Here is a 17,604-nt window from a genome sequence, read left to right on the forward strand (position 1 = left end):
TTCTTTTTGTGGCGATGTTTTGTGTTAGCGGCCGCCGTAGCCGAATAGATCGATGCGCGACTACCATTCGCAATTCACAGAGAGAACGTCGGTTCGAATTTCGGTGAAATACCAAAATTAAGAAAGACATTTTTCTAATAGCGGTCGCCCCTCAGCAGGCTATGGCAAACCTCCGAGTGTATTTCTGCCATGATAAAGCTCCTCATAAAAATATCTGCCGTTCGGAATCGGCTTAAAACTGTTGGTCCCTCCATTTGTGGAACAACATCAAGACGCGCACCCCACAAATAGGAGGAGGAGCTCGGCCAAACACCCAAAAAGGGTGTACGCGCCAATTATATATATATATATATATATATGTTGGTACTCATGCTTCTCACTCATGCCGACAAGTTCGGCCATTTTGAATGTTCAGTTAAGAGCTGACAGCGGCTTTGCTTGCACGTGTTTCGGCTCGTTTTCGATTTTTACCTATTTAAAAAGATGGATCAAAGAACCTGTATCAAATTTTGTATGAAAGTCGAAATTAGGTGCGCGGATGCATTTCGAATGTTGACTGTGTCATACGGAGAAGCTACTTTGGACCAAAGCAACGTTTATCGGTGGTACAAAATGTCCGAGTACTTCAACAACAGACGAAAAAATTGATGAAGTGAAGAAAATGGTATTGGCCAATTGTCGAATCACCGTTAGAGAAGTTGCTGAGCACCGAGACATTTCGATTGACTCGAGCCATTCGATTTATACCTTTGTTAGGGGTGCGTCTTGAGGGTTTCTTACAAATGGGGTAATCCATGCCGTTTTACGTCGCCAGATTTTAGTGTTGGAAAGTTGCAAAACAAATATTAAGGGCGTTACAAAGCAATTGACACAAAAGACTTAAGAAGCGAACTCGAGAATATTAAAAGCAAATTAAGAATATTAAAAGCATTAAATCATGAGTTGCACAGTATGGCAATGGAAAGAAGTGTGTGAACAAGTAAACGGCAAAGATGTATGAGTCGATAATTTCTTACTTAAGTGCAGTGCTACGCCTAGATGGGACTACGCCTTGCTGCAAAAATGGCAGTAAGGGCATCGCAACACGTACGAAAAAAGAAGCCAGTACGCATGCCCGTACAACCAACTATATGGAGGTGGAAAAAATAAGAAAAATATATATAAACGTTACAACGTTCTGGCGCGCAGGTACATTCTTCAGCAATATCCGGTGTTAGTATGTTGCGGTTGTCGCGCGGCATCCGTCCGGCTTAAATGCGCTGTTGATTGCTTTAACACGTTGTCGAGTTTTTTATGCACGTACATATGTGTGTGTATGTGTATGCCTGTGTTTGTGCATAAAGAAGCTTTGCACATAACGCTTATTCACCGTTCGCCCATTATACCATAACTTCATCCACAAAAGTATGTCTGATTATGGCGCGTGCTATAAAAGAACACCAGTGGCACTCAAATCGACTAATCTATCAGAATGTAGGCTCAATGTATGACTAATAAATTGGTAAACAAATAAAAGACAACAATTGAATTGAACTAATGAAGAGGTAAGAAGCTTCGAAGCTTTAGCTGCTGCCGTCACTGCTCGCACAGTCAAGTCAGTATTAACTGGCGCTGCACCCCTAAATACCCACTCAATTGAGCGAGTTGAAGCTCTTCAATTAGTTTCACAAACATATATTTACACACACACACATATACACACTTTAATTTATAGCGATGCACTGGCATTTTGACGCTTGAATGCTATTAAATAATGGCAAATCCGCATATTTGAGGAGGTGTTTTTTGGCTTGTCAAGTCATTGGCTTCTCAAGTGACTACTTGAGGCTTGTCTGTGCAAATATGTTTGTATGTATGTATGCATGTATAGGCTTGGGTGTTTGTTTCGGCAACTTGAAGTTTTTGCATTTTTTGTAAGGTCTTTCGCTCACACACACATGCACACAAATGTTTATTTATTAGTTTCATTTGCCGCATCTAATAAGCTGACGGTATTTCAAAAATGGCATAATAAAGCGGTGTCGCCTCGAACTTACGGCTTAAATGTTTTAAATTACTATGTTTTTTTGTTTGTGAGAATTTTAATTGTGCTTAGGTTGAACAAAATTGGCGTAACTACATTATGACGAAACGCATAATAGGAGGCTGACATTGATTTTATGGTGAATTACGCCTTTGTTTGCCCGGCATGTGGGTGACAACACGCCTAATGCAGCGCTTTAAGGTGGAAAATTCACGAGGCTCATGTCACAGAATTTGAGGTTCGGTCCAATTTGGTTTTCTGCTCATTTGTCTTGCATTTAATTATGTATTTTGTTTTTTGTCACGGGATGACGCCCGTGAAGAGGAAACTCTCATGAGTACTGCTATACCGGCAAAGCAGTATGCACGACTTGTAGTCTCACAGCTACACCTACGTACTAAACACCTCTCCACTATCTAATATACCACTCTCCCCGCGGAACTGGTTAGCTCATAGGCTGCCAGTTATTTTGTCTACGAAACTCCGTGCGTCTTAGATCAGTAATCACTGGATTTTAGCATAAAATCTATAATATTTTCGCCTATATCACAGGTCCTCTTCCCTCTCCATGCAGATTTGGCAGTTTGGGGAACTTCCATGGCCGAATCTATGGAAGTATTTTCGAAATACTTCGCACCCTGAAAGGAATTGGGTTAGGTGGAAGTGTGTTTTCCCATGGTTCCTTTCTAACCACATCGTAAGAATGGGTATTAATTAGGTCAGCGTCCATCTACCTTTCGCTGATCTGTTCCACCGGCCTTGGCAGTGGGCGATCGAACGACGCCTTTCTTCTTCTGCAATAGTTTTACGACTTGCTCTACCGTCGGACTCGGATGACCTCAAATACACTTTCTGCATTTCTCTCGCCAAAATATCTACGGGGACTAGTCCTACTATAACGAAGGAAGCATCGTCCGAAATTGTACGGAAGCGGCAGCTAGTTCACAAAGCGCTTAGCCGATAGACGGTTGTCAGGTTTTTGTGAAGCTATTTAACGGGGGAGCCTGGTTTATAAGGTCAAAAAAATCAATTTTTTTTTTCGTTTTAAGCGATTCCTAATATATTTCAGAATATTCACACAAAGTTACAGAGCCTAATTCTCAATATTTCCGTAGATACAAAGCCAAAGGTAGGCGAGCGTTAGGTAGTTACGCTGTGACCGGACAGCTATAGTACAAACTTTATCTTCTTTTCTCGACTTTTCATTTTTATGATTTCTTTGAATTGACGTACATGAATGAAAAAAAACTAATGAACCTTTTGAAATGAATCATAGCTTGCTCCCTTCAGTATTAAATTCTCTTCTATTTGAACTAACAAAATAGATTAAAAAAAATGTTTCAAGATTTTTATACCAGTTTAATGAATTTTTTTTTATAGAAAGGCATTTTTTTCTTTAAAACCTCCAAAAAGTTGAAATTTTGGAATTTCTCTCAGTTTTCTTAGTTCATCTAGAATAAAAAGTCATGATAATTAGAAATCCATTTGAATTTTTTGCTTTAGATAATAATTACGAGCTGTATCTTGTACGCCAGTTGGAGCGTTGCAGCGCTCTACTAATTTCTATGTTAAACATTTTTTTCTACTTATTTTAACCAGTACAAACATTTTTTATTTTTTAAATGTTCATTAAAAGATAGAAAAAACTTTGCAGTGCTAAATTAATTTTTTTCTTAAAAAAAAAAATCGCAAAGAGATGCAATTTTTAGACCTCATAAACCAGGCTCCCCCCTTAAGTTGCAGTGCATCCGCCCAGATCGGTGCGGCATACAAAAGCACTGAGCTGACTACCCTGCTATATAGTATTTATTTGCTGTGGCTAGATCCTCCAATGTTTGGCATTATTCACGACAGGCAGGACTGCACACTCGATGCCTTCTTCACAGCGTATTCAAGGTGCGTTTTGAAGTTTAAACGGATGTCAACCATCACTCTTAGGTATTTAACAGCGGCTTTTGAACTAAGGGGTTACAGTGTCAACATTTACATTTATAGTTTCTACTATCTTCCTGCTGCTTATTAGGACTACATCAGTCGTATTCTCAGCTAGTTCCAGCTTCATAGACCTTAGCCAAGTCTTGATCCTGCTTAATGGTTTGCTGGCGATCTTCTCAATTTCGTGGATATGTTTTGCTATCATTACCACCGCGATGTCATCCGCGCATCCAATGACTTTAGAACTAGGGGGATATCCAGTCTTAGAACCCCGTCATACATTAGGTTCCATAACAGTGGGCCCAGAACTGATCTTTGAGGAACTCTTGCTGATACTGCGATATACTACTCAACGCCTTTGCCACTTCTAAACCTCAGCTTATGGTCCGTGAAATAGCTCTCAATTATTCTGATTTTATAACTAGGCGACCGTATTTTTTCGAGGGTTTCTAGTATACAGTTAGCTGTATTAAAAGCATTTCTAACGTCCAGAGTTACCACAGCGCAGTATTTTTGTTCCCGCCGCGCCATCTCTTGCCTTGAATGGCTTCGGTTGTTAAATCTATCACGCATTTAATTGACAGCCTGTCGCAAATAATTCTCTCCAGAATTTTCCCCATTGTGTCTAGTAGACATATTGGTTCATAAGACTCGGGTTCGCCAGGCTTTTTGTTGCCCTTGAGTAAAAGCACAAGTGTTTGCTTCTTCCACCTCTTTGGGAGAGTGTCTTCGTGAAAGTAGGTTTGGAATACTGTTTGAAATATGCCTGGACGTTTGAAAATCGCCAATTTCAGGGCTCTATTTGGTATACCAGCTGGACCTGGAGCTTTCTTAGACTTTATTTTATTACACGCCGCTTCGTGTTCTATGCAGGATGACAAAATGTTTTCAGACACATACACGACTATCTGCCCGATTACGCTGCCAAATACACCAATCTAGAAAATATATTAGGGATATCTAATATTAAGTGCGGCCTCGGTAGCCTAGCGTAAGTGCACTAGCCTGCCATCGCAGAGGTTGTGGGTTCGAATCCCACACAAAACAGGGTCCTTGCACTTTTCCATACTTACCTACTTTCCTAGTTTCTAGTAAAAAACAGAACAAAAAATGTTCATTCCTCAACCCCAGAAACCTTATCCTTCCAATCTTTACTCCCACACAAAAAGTCAGCGCATTAATTGCACTGTGGCTGCTAAAACAAGCAAAACAAAAAAACAAAAACAGTTACACATTGCATCAGTGGCGCCAGCAAGAGGAAGCGGCAATCGCGGTAATAGCACAGACATACCAAATTTAGCGAAGTCCTCAACCATCTGTGTGACCCTTCTGGCAGACAAATGTGAAACACACAGCGCTCCGAGCAGTAAGAAGGCGTTGTTCCTAAGCAAGGCAAGACAGGTGGGCATTCCCCCTATTTAGGACTGGTAGCGGCAGGCTAATCACCTACCCTGCCAGAAGGCAAAATAGATTTACGAAATCCATGCAAGAGGAGACCCTACGCTCCTGAGTGGAGTGAGCAAGGTAAAAAAAATATCAATTGCGGCTCCTTTAAATGAGAAATTCTAGTTACTTTACGAACAGAAGATATACTCAAAGTAGTAAAAGAGCCCAAGCTTCTTTAACTAATAATAAAATAATAATATTTTATACCTTGAAAGTGAGCTTAATATTCCTATAGAAGTGTATAAAAATATCAAGGACGCACCAGCATTTATAACATTTACGCTTCATTTCTAAAGATTCTAGTAGTAACTAAGCGCGAAAGCCGTGAAATTCTTTCACTTTTCGGCAAAGCATTAAATTATTTGCTCGCCTATTTTCAATCTCACCGACGTATCATAAACAGCTTATTTACCAATTCGCCAACTCATGAACCTACTTAATACTTAAATAAATATTTTTGCGACGTTATAAAAAAGAGCTACTTTACAACTGGCAGTGTGTTAGTAGGGCAATAAAAAGTTTAAGCAGTGCTCTTGAAAATTCAATTCACCACATTGAGTTCGCGTCTTAAGTCTTTTGTAGTTATTTTGGCAAGTCAGTGTGCGAGATGGGAAAGAATGAAAATAGTTGTGTGCAAAAGTGAGCATATCAATAACGACGAACATTTATAAAAATAGTTAAGATATATACTTTCAGACGGTGTATATCTCAGGCAGTGTTGATCTTATCTACTTGAATTCATAAATCGATTTTAGTTGGGAATATTTGTATTTTATACTACTTTCATATAAAGGGTGGTTATGTTTCAAGGGCCGGTGTTGATTTTGAATAAAATGTAATGTGTTTAAGAAATTATTGTCATTTCTCTTTATTATGATAATATTCGTATAGCTCAATTAGGTATGGAACAAAATATTGACCGAATAACCGCCGCGGCCTCGGCGGCACACCTCCATCCGATGGTCCAAATTTTCGATGACGCTGAGGCATAATTGAGGTTCTATGCCGTTAATGTGCCGAATTATCTCATCCTTTAGCTCTTGAATTGTTGCTAGCTTATCGAAGTACACCTTTTTTTGTCAAATAACCCCAAAGAAAGAAGTCCAACGGTGTCAAATCACATGATCTTGGCGGCCAATTGACATCGCCGCGACGTGAGATTATTCGGCCATCAAATTTTTCGCGCAAAAGAGCCATTGTTTCGTTAGCTGTGTGACAAGTGGCACCGTCCTGTTGAAACCACATATCGTCCACATCCATATCTTCCAATTCGGGCCATAAAAAGTTCGTTACCGGCCTCATTTTGGAAAAAATACGGCCCAATGATGCCGCCGGCCCATAAACCGCTCCAAACAGACACTCTTTGTGGGTGCATTGGTTTTTCGGCAATCACTCTTGGATTATCATTCGCCCAAATGCGGCAATTCTGCTTATTGACGAATCCACTGAGGTGAAAATGTGCCTTATCACTGAAGATGATTTTCTTCACGAAGTGCGCGATATGCATTTTGATTTGAACGCCCGTTTTCATAATAAGCCAGAATAACTTTAACGCATTCCTCGATTATGTATCTTTCCATAGTTCAAATTGAGTTAGTCTGACATTGAAAAATATCAAATGAAATGCAGAAAAAAACTTGACGTTTACGTGTGGTTCATATTCAATATCGGCCCTAGAAATTTAACCACACTTTACAACCTGCAACAAATGAGAGCAGATCCATATTTTGACCAGTTTTAATTATTTTTCATTTGGTTTTTAGTGTTCAATATTTTTTTATAAAAGTGTTTCATCAGTATGGAAAGAAGTAAAAGTTGTATTTATTCCTAAGGCAGGAAAAAGTTCACGCATATCACCCAAGGATTTTAGGCCAATTAGGCCGTTTGTTAACTTGAAGATTACGTTCTTCAGAGTTAGTGATTCTTCCGCTCAGAGACCCTATATTTTGCTCCAAGTGGAATTGGTATAACGATTTTTATAAAAAATTTAGCATAAAAAATATTACGAGATGAAGTGACTTAATTATGTCACGTGACAAGTATATACATAAGTACAATATAAATACATCTCTGATTTATTTTTTCTCTGACTGCAGCGGCTGTATGTTAGGTTAAGTTGACCTATTGGTCCTCAGAGGCACCAGTACCAGATGGAGCTTAACCTTTACGCTTCTTTGCAGTAGACATGTTGTAATACGTCTGCTTCTTTTGCGAATCAAAGTAAACTTTGGAGCTCTATCCCCGAGAGGTTTTCTAACTTCTCATATTGCAAACTTCCTAAGCATTTCAATCTGGTTCTAGCCAACGCAGGGCAAGAACATAGAAGGCGTTCTAGCGTTTCCCTCTCTTCCAGTTCATTGCAAAATCTGCTGCTTTCATTGTTTGTAATTCCTTTTTCGTATGCGTGCGCTGTTAGCAAAATGTGGCCTGTCAGCATACCTACGATAGTTCTGCTTTCTTTTCTGGACAGATCTAGTACGAAGTTTTTTTTGGTGTTTTTGTTTTTTGGTATGCGGACCTGGGAGGTGGAATCTTCTAAAGATACGTATGAGCCGACTCATACGTATGCTCGATTCACATGCGATATTCCCTGGCTATTTTTGAACTAACTTTCGTAGTGATTGCGGGCTAAACCACCCCATCGCCTCGCTTTTCTGCTTTTTTCGCCCTCGGTATTACTAGTTAAGATATTCCTTTGAGGGGGTAAGATGTGTTTATTCACTCATTTGTTTGCGCTCATTATCATCATGTCTCAGCCTTCGCATAATTGTTACAACCATAGTTCCACTTTTCTTCAGATACTAGCATATATTGTACTAGGCTAGCAGCTGTCATGCTCTCGCCGATATTTGAGCGCCACATGCTTCGTTCCCCATCAAATCTAGAGCATTCTAACAGGGTATGCTCAGGAGTTTCATACCATATTTGTCTTGGCAGTATAGGCAAAACGGGGAGTCTGTGTGCTTGTATTTGTACAAATACTGCCTGAAACAGCTATGCCCAGTTAAAAGCTGTGTCAGCATGAAGTTAACGTTTCCATGTGTTCTCCGGATCCATTTCTGTATGTCGGGGATCATAGTGAATGGTTCTTCCCTTCCCACTATCGTTCCATTTGGTCTGCCAATTTTGCAGAGCGATATCATCGATCCTCTGTAGGGCGTGCCTCAATGAGACTATGTTACCAGATATCCATGCGTTTTTTGCATACTGGTATTTTTGGGATTCTGTACGAATGCTGTACGAATCGGTCGTAGCTATCTGCATTCTGTGTACACCTGATTTTCGCGGTTTTGCAAGTGGTTAGATTATTCCACCTTCTGTCTATCCGTGTTTTCATATACGCAGCGATATCATTGTATACCGTATTTAAAGGTTTCACTATACCGTTTTCTTGTTCAAATGGTATATAAACAGTGCTCTTGGCAATCTCATCTACAATTCGTTTCCTACAATGCCCTTAGTATGTCCGGGTACCCAATAGATGCGCAACCGTCTGTCTGCCGCTAGTCTCTCTATGGTTTCTGCGGCTAGTCTCTCTGCTCTTTAGAACATTTTTAGATGCAATTTCATATGAGTTTATTGCTTTTATCGCCGCTTGGCTGCCAACGTCTATATTTATGTTGGCGTTGCTGGATGTCTTTGCGAATGCTACTTTCGCAGCCTTACCTGCAGCAAAGACTTGAAAGATACTGCAGTGGTCGGGAAGCTTAAATATCTGCCTGATGCCTAGCTCTGCGCAATAGATCCCTGCCCCTACTCCGTCTAACATTTTCGAGCCATCAGTAAATATCAGGTCATAAGTTCGTTCAGGTTCATAAGTTCGTGCGTTTTTTAAAGGTGGTTTTAAAATTAATAAAAAAGATGTTTAAAGTATTTATTAATCAATAATATATGTTTCTTCATTATTTACAATGTCTTCCCAACGTTTAGGCAAATTTTTAATTCCCTGCTCAAAAAATTGTTTGTCCTTGGAGCCAAAATACGCTTCGGTATCCCTTTTTATAGCTTCTCTTGAGGAGTAGTTCTTGTTACTCACATGGGATTGAGGTCCACGGAAAAGGTGATTATCACAAGGTGCAGTATCCGGAGAGTATGGTGGATGGGGCATTAGCTCCCATCCGAGCTTGTTCAGCTTGCCTAATGTTTGCCTTGCGGTATGAGCTCTTGCGTTGTCGTGGTGAAACAAAACTTTGCGTCTATTCACTAAAGACAGTCGATTTTTGTTAAGTGCCTCATTCAGGTTTGATAGCTGATGGGAATAATAATCAACAGTTATCGTCTGGTTTGGTTCCAGAAGTTCATAATAAACAATATCGGCCATATCCCACCAAATAGACAGGAGAATCTTCTTGGGGTGAAGGCCATCTTTAGGGGTCGGTTCTGGTGTTTCATCTTTATCTAACCATTGGTGTTTGCGAACAGGATTATTGTAAAGGACCCATTTTTCATCACCAGGAGCGATAAGGTTCAAAAAACTTTCATTTTCAAGCCGTTGCAGTAGCTGAGAACACACATTCACTCTCTGCTGAAGGTTGGCGACGGAAAATCTATGCGGAACCCATTTTCCCAGCTTTGAAACCTTTCCCAACTGCACCAGGTGCCTGTGAACTATTCCATGCGATGAATCTTACCTCTGTCAAATTTGGCTCAGCTTCCACGAGTTCGAGCAAGGCGTCGGAGTTAAAGACTTCAGGACTACCAGGACGCGGGGCATCCTCCACGTCGCAATTACCACTTCGGTATTTTGAAAACCACTTTTGCGCAGGCCTTACCCTCACGGTATCCTCTCCCTGAACAGTGTTTATTGCTGCAGCAGCAGTTGTTGTATTTCTACCACTTTTATAAAAAAAAAAAAAAAAAATATGCCTCTTATACGCGTTCGAAGATTCCATTTTATTTTTTAACAACACGTGCTTCTATCCACTTGTTGCATGCACAATATATCAAAGAAAATATAAACAGTTCCGTTATATTCCGCGAATAATTTTTTGTATGCAAAAATCGTGCAAAAGTGAAATTATGGGTAAAATACGCACGAACTTATGAACTGACCTGATATATTAAGAGTATTTGGGTTCGGTTTCATGCCTCTTTTCCCATCTCTCTTCTCCTATTGTTGTTCGGAATCTCTTCACCCAATTGCATTTTGTAGTAATGTAGTCCGTCTCGACCCTGTAACTCATGCCTATTGAGCTATGTTCGAATGTTTTACAGGTAAATTCAACTGTCGCGTTGAGTCTTACAGCAGATTTAGCTGCTGGACATTCTGCCGCAATATTAATCGGTGACAAGTTGAGTATTCTTTCAAGCACTGCCGTTGGAGTAGTTCTCAATGCACCTGTGGTGCAGAGTGCACCAAGACGTTGAATACTTTCCATAGGTTGGCTTAACGCACCTCAAATTCGCTCCATAAGTGCCAGCATAGGATCATTTGCGAATCACTATTATAAGATTATCCATGTAGGCCTATTTGGAAAGTAGTAGCTGTATTTATTAGTAAACACAGTTTTTTTTGACAATACAGCAAGTGAGAGTTTATTTATCAGACTGCATTTATGTATATATTAAGCTTTGTTCACACTCATACAACACACGCACACACACACAATCCCAGCTACACTAATTCTTTCATCTCATCACTACCAAGTCGAACGTTCATTTGATAACTTCAATCATTAAACGGTGGAAATTTTCATTTCAGCACAAGTAACTGCACATTGAAAGCGCGACAAATACACCGACCGATAAACAGACAACCACAATTTACAATCACATAAGCAGCTTATTGTAATAAAACGCTTTTTTTAGCATTGAAAATATCCACACGCACATACCGCATAAGCCAAACGAAAAAGAAAAATAGAAATAAAAATAAAAACAATACCGTATTTATTGGCAGCAGGCGGAATAGACACATCTACGTACATAAATGTATAAAAAAAGCTTTGATTTTACGCAATTACTAACAACTATAAAGCGCATGAAAAAGATTCACATTTCTACGCGTTGAAACAGCGGTTGTTGGTGACAAAAACCAAAAAACAAACGAAAAAAAAAAACAAAAAACAACATAAATACTAAATTGGCCAAATTTAACATAAGAATAAGCACATTCACCAAAAAGGCAATAAGAGAAGCAATAAAATTCCAAATTCCAAAAGTACAAAAAAAGCATTCAACTCAATCATCAAATGGTGGTAGTTCAGTTGGCGGCAACAAATTCACTCAAATCTTTACGAATTCGACTCAACTCACATTGACGGCGACCGAATTCACTTAGTCAACACCCAAGCATTCCATACATTCAAGCGCTTTACAGTGAACATCATAAATTTTGCATTGAAACGAGTTGTGTTGACCGGTACCGTGGTATCGTGATACCGTTCTGTTTCTTGCCGTTGTTGTTGTTATTATTCATTTGTTTTCGTGCATATACGACAATCGTTATTTTTGTTTCAACTTTTTTCTCTACAATATTGCACGCAAACATCACAACAATAACAACGAACACAATGAATTATGAAAAGGCCATCGGTGAAACGCAGCAGCACAAGAGCAAAAACAACAAAAATAGCATACAAAGTTTTTGGAATGATCAAATAATGGAGCGTTTTATAAAGGCCAATTTATTTATGATTTGCTGTGTGGCTGCCGGATTGTTACTGGTAAGTGAGAAACTCAATAGTAGATAAGTGTTTAGATTTGTGTGTATGTATGTGTAGGTATATATGTAAAGGTGTTGTTTTTGTAAGACGTTTCCGTTAGCGAAACGAACAATATCGCTAACGGTTAGTCAAAGTGTCAGCGGTAAGAATGAACAGCAAATGGCAACAACAAATCGCAGCATCAACTTGAACAAATCAATGGCCAGCATCTTGTGGATAAAAGGCAAACACCTGCTTGAGACCCGCCGCAGGTGAACAAGTGAAAATGAAAATGAGATTAACAATAAGAACGACAAAACTTAAATATTTTTCTTGCTTTTCGCTTGAATACCCAGCGGCAAATTACATTAACTTAGATTAAGCAAAGAAATAAATGAATTGGGGATGACACTTTCGCTCGCTTCAGTAGCTGTCGCCAGTAGTTGAAAATAAACAAATTACAGCTAAATAGTTGAAAAATGAAATTGAAATTTGAATAGGTGGAGCCAAGAAGCACCAATAGATTTTGTGGCTCCTAAAACACTTAGGCTAAAACGCCCTTTGTATTTTAAGCTCTGGAAAGAGGGTAAATAGTCAAGGAGGAAAGGAGAAAAGTATCAGGGAAAGAGAAAGGAAAGAATAGAGACAGAGACAGAGGTAGTTAGTCCTGTGAGAATTTTCCAGACTCTTTGGAGAATGTGTAAATATCCTCCAGTTTGAGAGAACGAATATTACTCGTTCTCACGACATAGTAACTCAAAACTCGTAGCCTTGCACTAGCAAAGGCAGGACATGCACAGCGAAAGTGCTCAGTGTCATTCGCCTTCTCCAAGCAAGATAGGCACATGGGGTCCTCAATGATTCCAATGGTGGTCATATGCTGACCTTGACCATAGGTTGTGTTCTGTAATCAAGCCGACCATCAACCGCACGTCTTTCCTTCCAAGTTTTAGTAGGAAGTTTGACAGTTTTCTGTTCGGACTTGTCACAAAACACTGTAGCGTTCTGCACCGGACCATCGCTCTTTATGTAAATTACATATATAATCGCTGATCCAATTCATATTCCTGTGGAACTGATTCCGATTATTGGCTCTGGGCCTTGCGGGTGAACCGCTGATCCACGTTTGGCCAATTCATCGGAAATTTCGTTTCAGCTAAATAGTTAGTAAGTATTACCTTGGGCGAAAAGAGATCCATTTCTTTGCGAAAAGCTCCAGGAGTGTACGCTTCACTAGAACACAGATGTCTCGAAGACAACAAAAGGCATAAGCGCTGGAATTTACGGCCCCAGAACCAAACGTTTTGTGCTGATGGGTAGTTTCCAAAGATCTTCCAAGTGGAGATGTATGTGATCTGCTTATGTGGAAAGATTAATTTAGACAGCAACGACCGGAATGAGCGAATCACTATTTTGGGCGACAGTCAGGCGGTACTCATGCCCTTACCGTCTTGTGAGATCAAGTTCTCACCATCGCTCTTTATGTAAATTACATATATAATCGCTGATCCAATTCATGATTCCTGTGGAACTGATTCCGAGTATTGGCTCTGGGCCTTGCGGGTGAACCGCTGATCCACGGTTGGCCAATTCATCGGAAATTTCGTTTCAGCTAAATAGTTAGTAAGTATTACCTTGGGGGAAAAGAGATCCATTTCTTTGCGAAGCTGAATCTGTTAGGTATGCACAATCGCAACTGGCTAATTTGGGTCCCAGGACACAGAGGTATAATTAGGAACGAACACATTAGCAAGAGAAGCTGTGGCCCCGTCCTTAAGAGGGCCCGAGCCATTCCTTGCTATGGGACAACACACCATCAAGGAGAAACTTAGGAGTGAAGAGCCGGGCTAAGGGACGTTAGCTGGCACCAAACTATGTAGCTACGCCAGACGAAATCCTTACTGAGGTAGTATAACCAAAAGAGGTTTAAAAAAACTCAAGACTCTGCTCGAGGATAAACAATGAATGCTCACGGGCCTTCTCACAGGCCATTGCAGAGTGCGTAGTCTTCTGCACATGATCAGGATATGGTCTACTGACTCTTGCCGTTTCTGTAACTAGTCCCAGGATATTCCAATGCATATTTTCCTTGAATGCAGCGCTATAGCCTGGAAAAAGTTGAGACATCTCGGCCATTTGCAGCCAGAAGAAAGGCACACCGCACACCCAGATCTATCCTAATTTTAATAAGGGAACTGGGTCTGGATGAGGTATTGTGATGCGTAGAAGGCACAAAAGGCCATGAGGTGGAAGTGAAAACTCCAATAAATCTAATGGGTATTATTATTTATGCAGAAATCCAATCGCTGATATCTGTGTTAAGCGTGTAGCCTTTTAAAGATCGCGCATCTTGACTTTCTAATTATTTTCGGGGGTGGGTTTATTGTACGGTGGAGTTAATATTGGGCCAGGGAATAAGTTCGTAGCGTTTTTACTAGTTCGTAGACTTTTATTTAAACAAAAAACAATAACTATATCAATAAATTAATCAATTATATATTCGCCATTGCTTTTTACAATCTCTTCCCACCTCTCGACCAATTTGTTGATGTCGTTCCGCCAAGAATCGCCTGGTCTGAAGGATCTCCCATAAGAGCTCTTGGAGTGCGGCTTTGACGACTTGTGCAACATGGGGCCTGGCGTTATCGTGAGGGAGTATAGGTTGCAAAGTAGATCAGGTCTTTTCAGTCGTGTAGCCTCATTCACGCGATGTAGCTGGGCAATGTAGAGCTCCTTGTTGACCGTGGTATTCTTTTCGCACATTTCCCAGAGCCCTATGCCCTCACAGTCACACCAAACACATATCATGATCTTCTTTGGATGAAGATCCGGCTTGACTCTCGGCTTTGGCCCACTCCTTTCTTTGCTTCATATTGATGTATAGGCACCATTTTTCACCTCCTGTGACGATTCGGTACAAAAAACGCTGTTTATGACCGCGTGTTATGGCGGGTGAGATGCTGAGCACCAATTTAAAGGCTACTTTTTTTGTTTTTTCATTGAGCACATAAAGCACCCAGGCTCACAAACCCCCAAATTATTGGTAAATCCCATTGAATGAAGGTGATTGAGAATCGCAGTTCATTTTTATCGCCAATTCACAACTGGTTTGGCGACCATTTTCCTTCAAAAGTGATTTGAGACCTTCTTCATCGAATTCAGAAGGCCTTTCGCTGCGGGACGTCTCATCGACGTCAAAGCCGCCATTTTTGAACTTTGCAAACCATTTCCGTGCTGTAGACTCGTCTATGACTCCTTCTCCATATACATCTCAAATGTTCCGGGCTGCTTCGGCAACTTTTTGACCTCGATGAAAAGCAAAGAAGAGGAGGCGCCGAAAATGTTGATTTTTACCTCCTGGGTATTCCATTTATAAGCCTCAAAACTAATAAAAAATTATTGTAATATAAATAACTCAAAAATTCAACTAGTATAGTTTTGTGGAGCAGAAAGAGTGGCAAACAGCAAGCAAATCGCTGAAAATTAAAAGAAAATATAAACACTTATTCCCCCACCCAATATATCTCTCCTACTTGGGGTGGCTCCTGGAATGGCTTCTTCAACAAAACTACAATATTTCGCAGACCCGTCAAACAATTAGGTTGCATTCTTTTGGTAGACGTTTTTGATAAGAAACCTCTTTCATTTGAGTAGGCAATGCCCAATAGACGGTGGCTCTACTGGCCATGCTGGATCTGTTTTGCTTCGAGTTCGCAGACATTTATAAAACTTGTAAAATGGGACAAGTTCTTTGCTAGACTCTACCGCCTTTTCACCACAAGGTATTTCCCATGTAGATTTTTTTTGTTTTATTGTGTCCAATAAGCGCGGAATAAGGAAAACAAACTTTAAATATATATATTTAGAGCACATTCGTATGCGTGTATGTATGTGCATGTGAATTCAGTTAGGTAATTAAATATGTAGCATTGAGAAATTAAGTTTTTCTTTCCGTTTGATTGACTGAATAATTGATTGTTTGAGCGTTTTACTTTCGCTTTTCTCACACTGCTGGTGGCTTAGTTGTTTGTTGTAAGTGCTGCTGCAAATGTTGTAATTGCTGTAATCAAGTGTAACAGCCGTTGCATGGCCAATAGTATTTATTGCAGATTTAATTAAATTACTACATATAATTTAAGTATTAGATGACTAGGAAATTTATAATTTTATTTTTGTTTATGAAACTTTATTAAAGTAGGTGTTGAGATTACAAATAATTTCATTTATATGGTTTTCGTTTCAAAAATGCTGCATAAAATATACCGTTCACAATGTTCCAATGATTTCTGTAGGGCGAATTCATATAAGGTGATGGCAGAAGTACAAACTCAAAATTTAAATGCATTGTTCTTAAATGCCAAAATCAGCTGATCACTTCCCACGAATTCCACGAATTTCAATCAGTATGTAAACGAAACAAGTAATTTTGACATACAAAATGAAGTGCAAAATAAACCAGACTGGGGTCATACAAATATTTTTGATGGCGCCATCTTTTTAATGAGTTAGTGCGTTTGAAGTTACATCCCTAACTGACTTTCAGTGAAAGTTTGGTGACATTCGGTTTAGTGGAAGCGAAGTTATTGCGTCTAAAGTGTCAGTATGTTTATGTCATCGGGGCAAATTTTGTTTTAAAATCGGTAAAACGTTTACCGAAACATTTGAATTGATGAAACGAGTTTATGGCGATGATTGTCTATCTCTAGAGTTCACGAGTGGTTTACACGTTTCTGAGATGGTTGTGAGGACATAAATAAGAATGAACTTACGGGCCGCCCAAAATCAGTAATCACCGAAAACTCTATCGAAATTGTACGTAAATTTATCAAAAATGAATCGAAAACATCGTTGAAATTCATCGAATCGAAGTTGAATATCTCCAAAACATCGATTTATCGCATTTTAACTGATCATTTGGGCTTACGAAAGCTCTGTGCATGTTTCAATCCGCTCAAGTTAACTGAGGACCAAAAATTGCTCAGAACTCAACATTCGAAAGACCTCATTAAAGAGGCGAGAAAAGTCGAGAACTTCCTTTACAACATTGTAACGGGAGATGAAACGTGGTGTTTCCAAAATGAACCTGAAACTAAACGTCAAAGTGCCGAATGGAAGGCCCCAGACGAGCCACCACCCAATAAATCGTGTTTGGAGAAGTCAAAAATCAATTTGATGCTCATTTGTTTTTACGATTCCAAGTGAATTGTCCACAAGGAGTTCATGCCAATGGACCAAACCGCCAAAGCAATTTCCTATCTTGGCGTTGTGAGGCGTTTGTTGCATCGCATTCCTCGAATTCACCCTGAATACCGCAAAGAAGGAAGCTGGCGCTTATTGCATGAGAATGCACCATCTTATCGATCCGCTCTTGTGACTGATTTTTTGACTGGAAATCGCATTTGAACTATCAATCACTCCCCGTATTCGCCTGATATGGCTCCCTGTGACTTCTACCATTGCATTTGGCCATGAAAAAAAAAAAAACGTTTTGCGGTCCAAAAGGCTTGTACCGACATCCTGAAGGACATACCGGTCAATGACCTGACCGTTCCTTGC

At 39.8% G+C, this 17,604-nt stretch overlaps 1 protein-coding gene across 2 annotated transcripts in view; it reads left to right on the top strand.

The window, feature by feature from the left end:
- Positions 1 to 17,604, top strand: part of LOC128868300 (uncharacterized) — a 43,816-nt gene that overhangs the window by 12,841 nt on the left and 13,371 nt on the right. The window contains exon 2 of one of the 2 annotated variants that reach the window (XM_054110213.1): positions 11,106 to 12,069. In XM_054110213.1, the coding sequence (XP_053966188.1) occupies positions 11,917 to 12,069 (153 nt within the window). In that variant the 5' untranslated portion in view covers positions 11,106 to 11,916. The remainder of the gene's footprint in view (positions 1 to 11,105; positions 12,070 to 17,604) is intronic. The other variant, XM_054110215.1, reaches the window with a different exon arrangement.

This window comes from Anastrepha ludens, chromosome 6 (genome assembly GCF_028408465.1).
Source record: "Anastrepha ludens isolate Willacy chromosome 6, idAnaLude1.1, whole genome shotgun sequence".
In the NCBI taxonomy this organism is placed as follows: domain Eukaryota; kingdom Metazoa; phylum Arthropoda; class Insecta; order Diptera; family Tephritidae; genus Anastrepha; species Anastrepha ludens.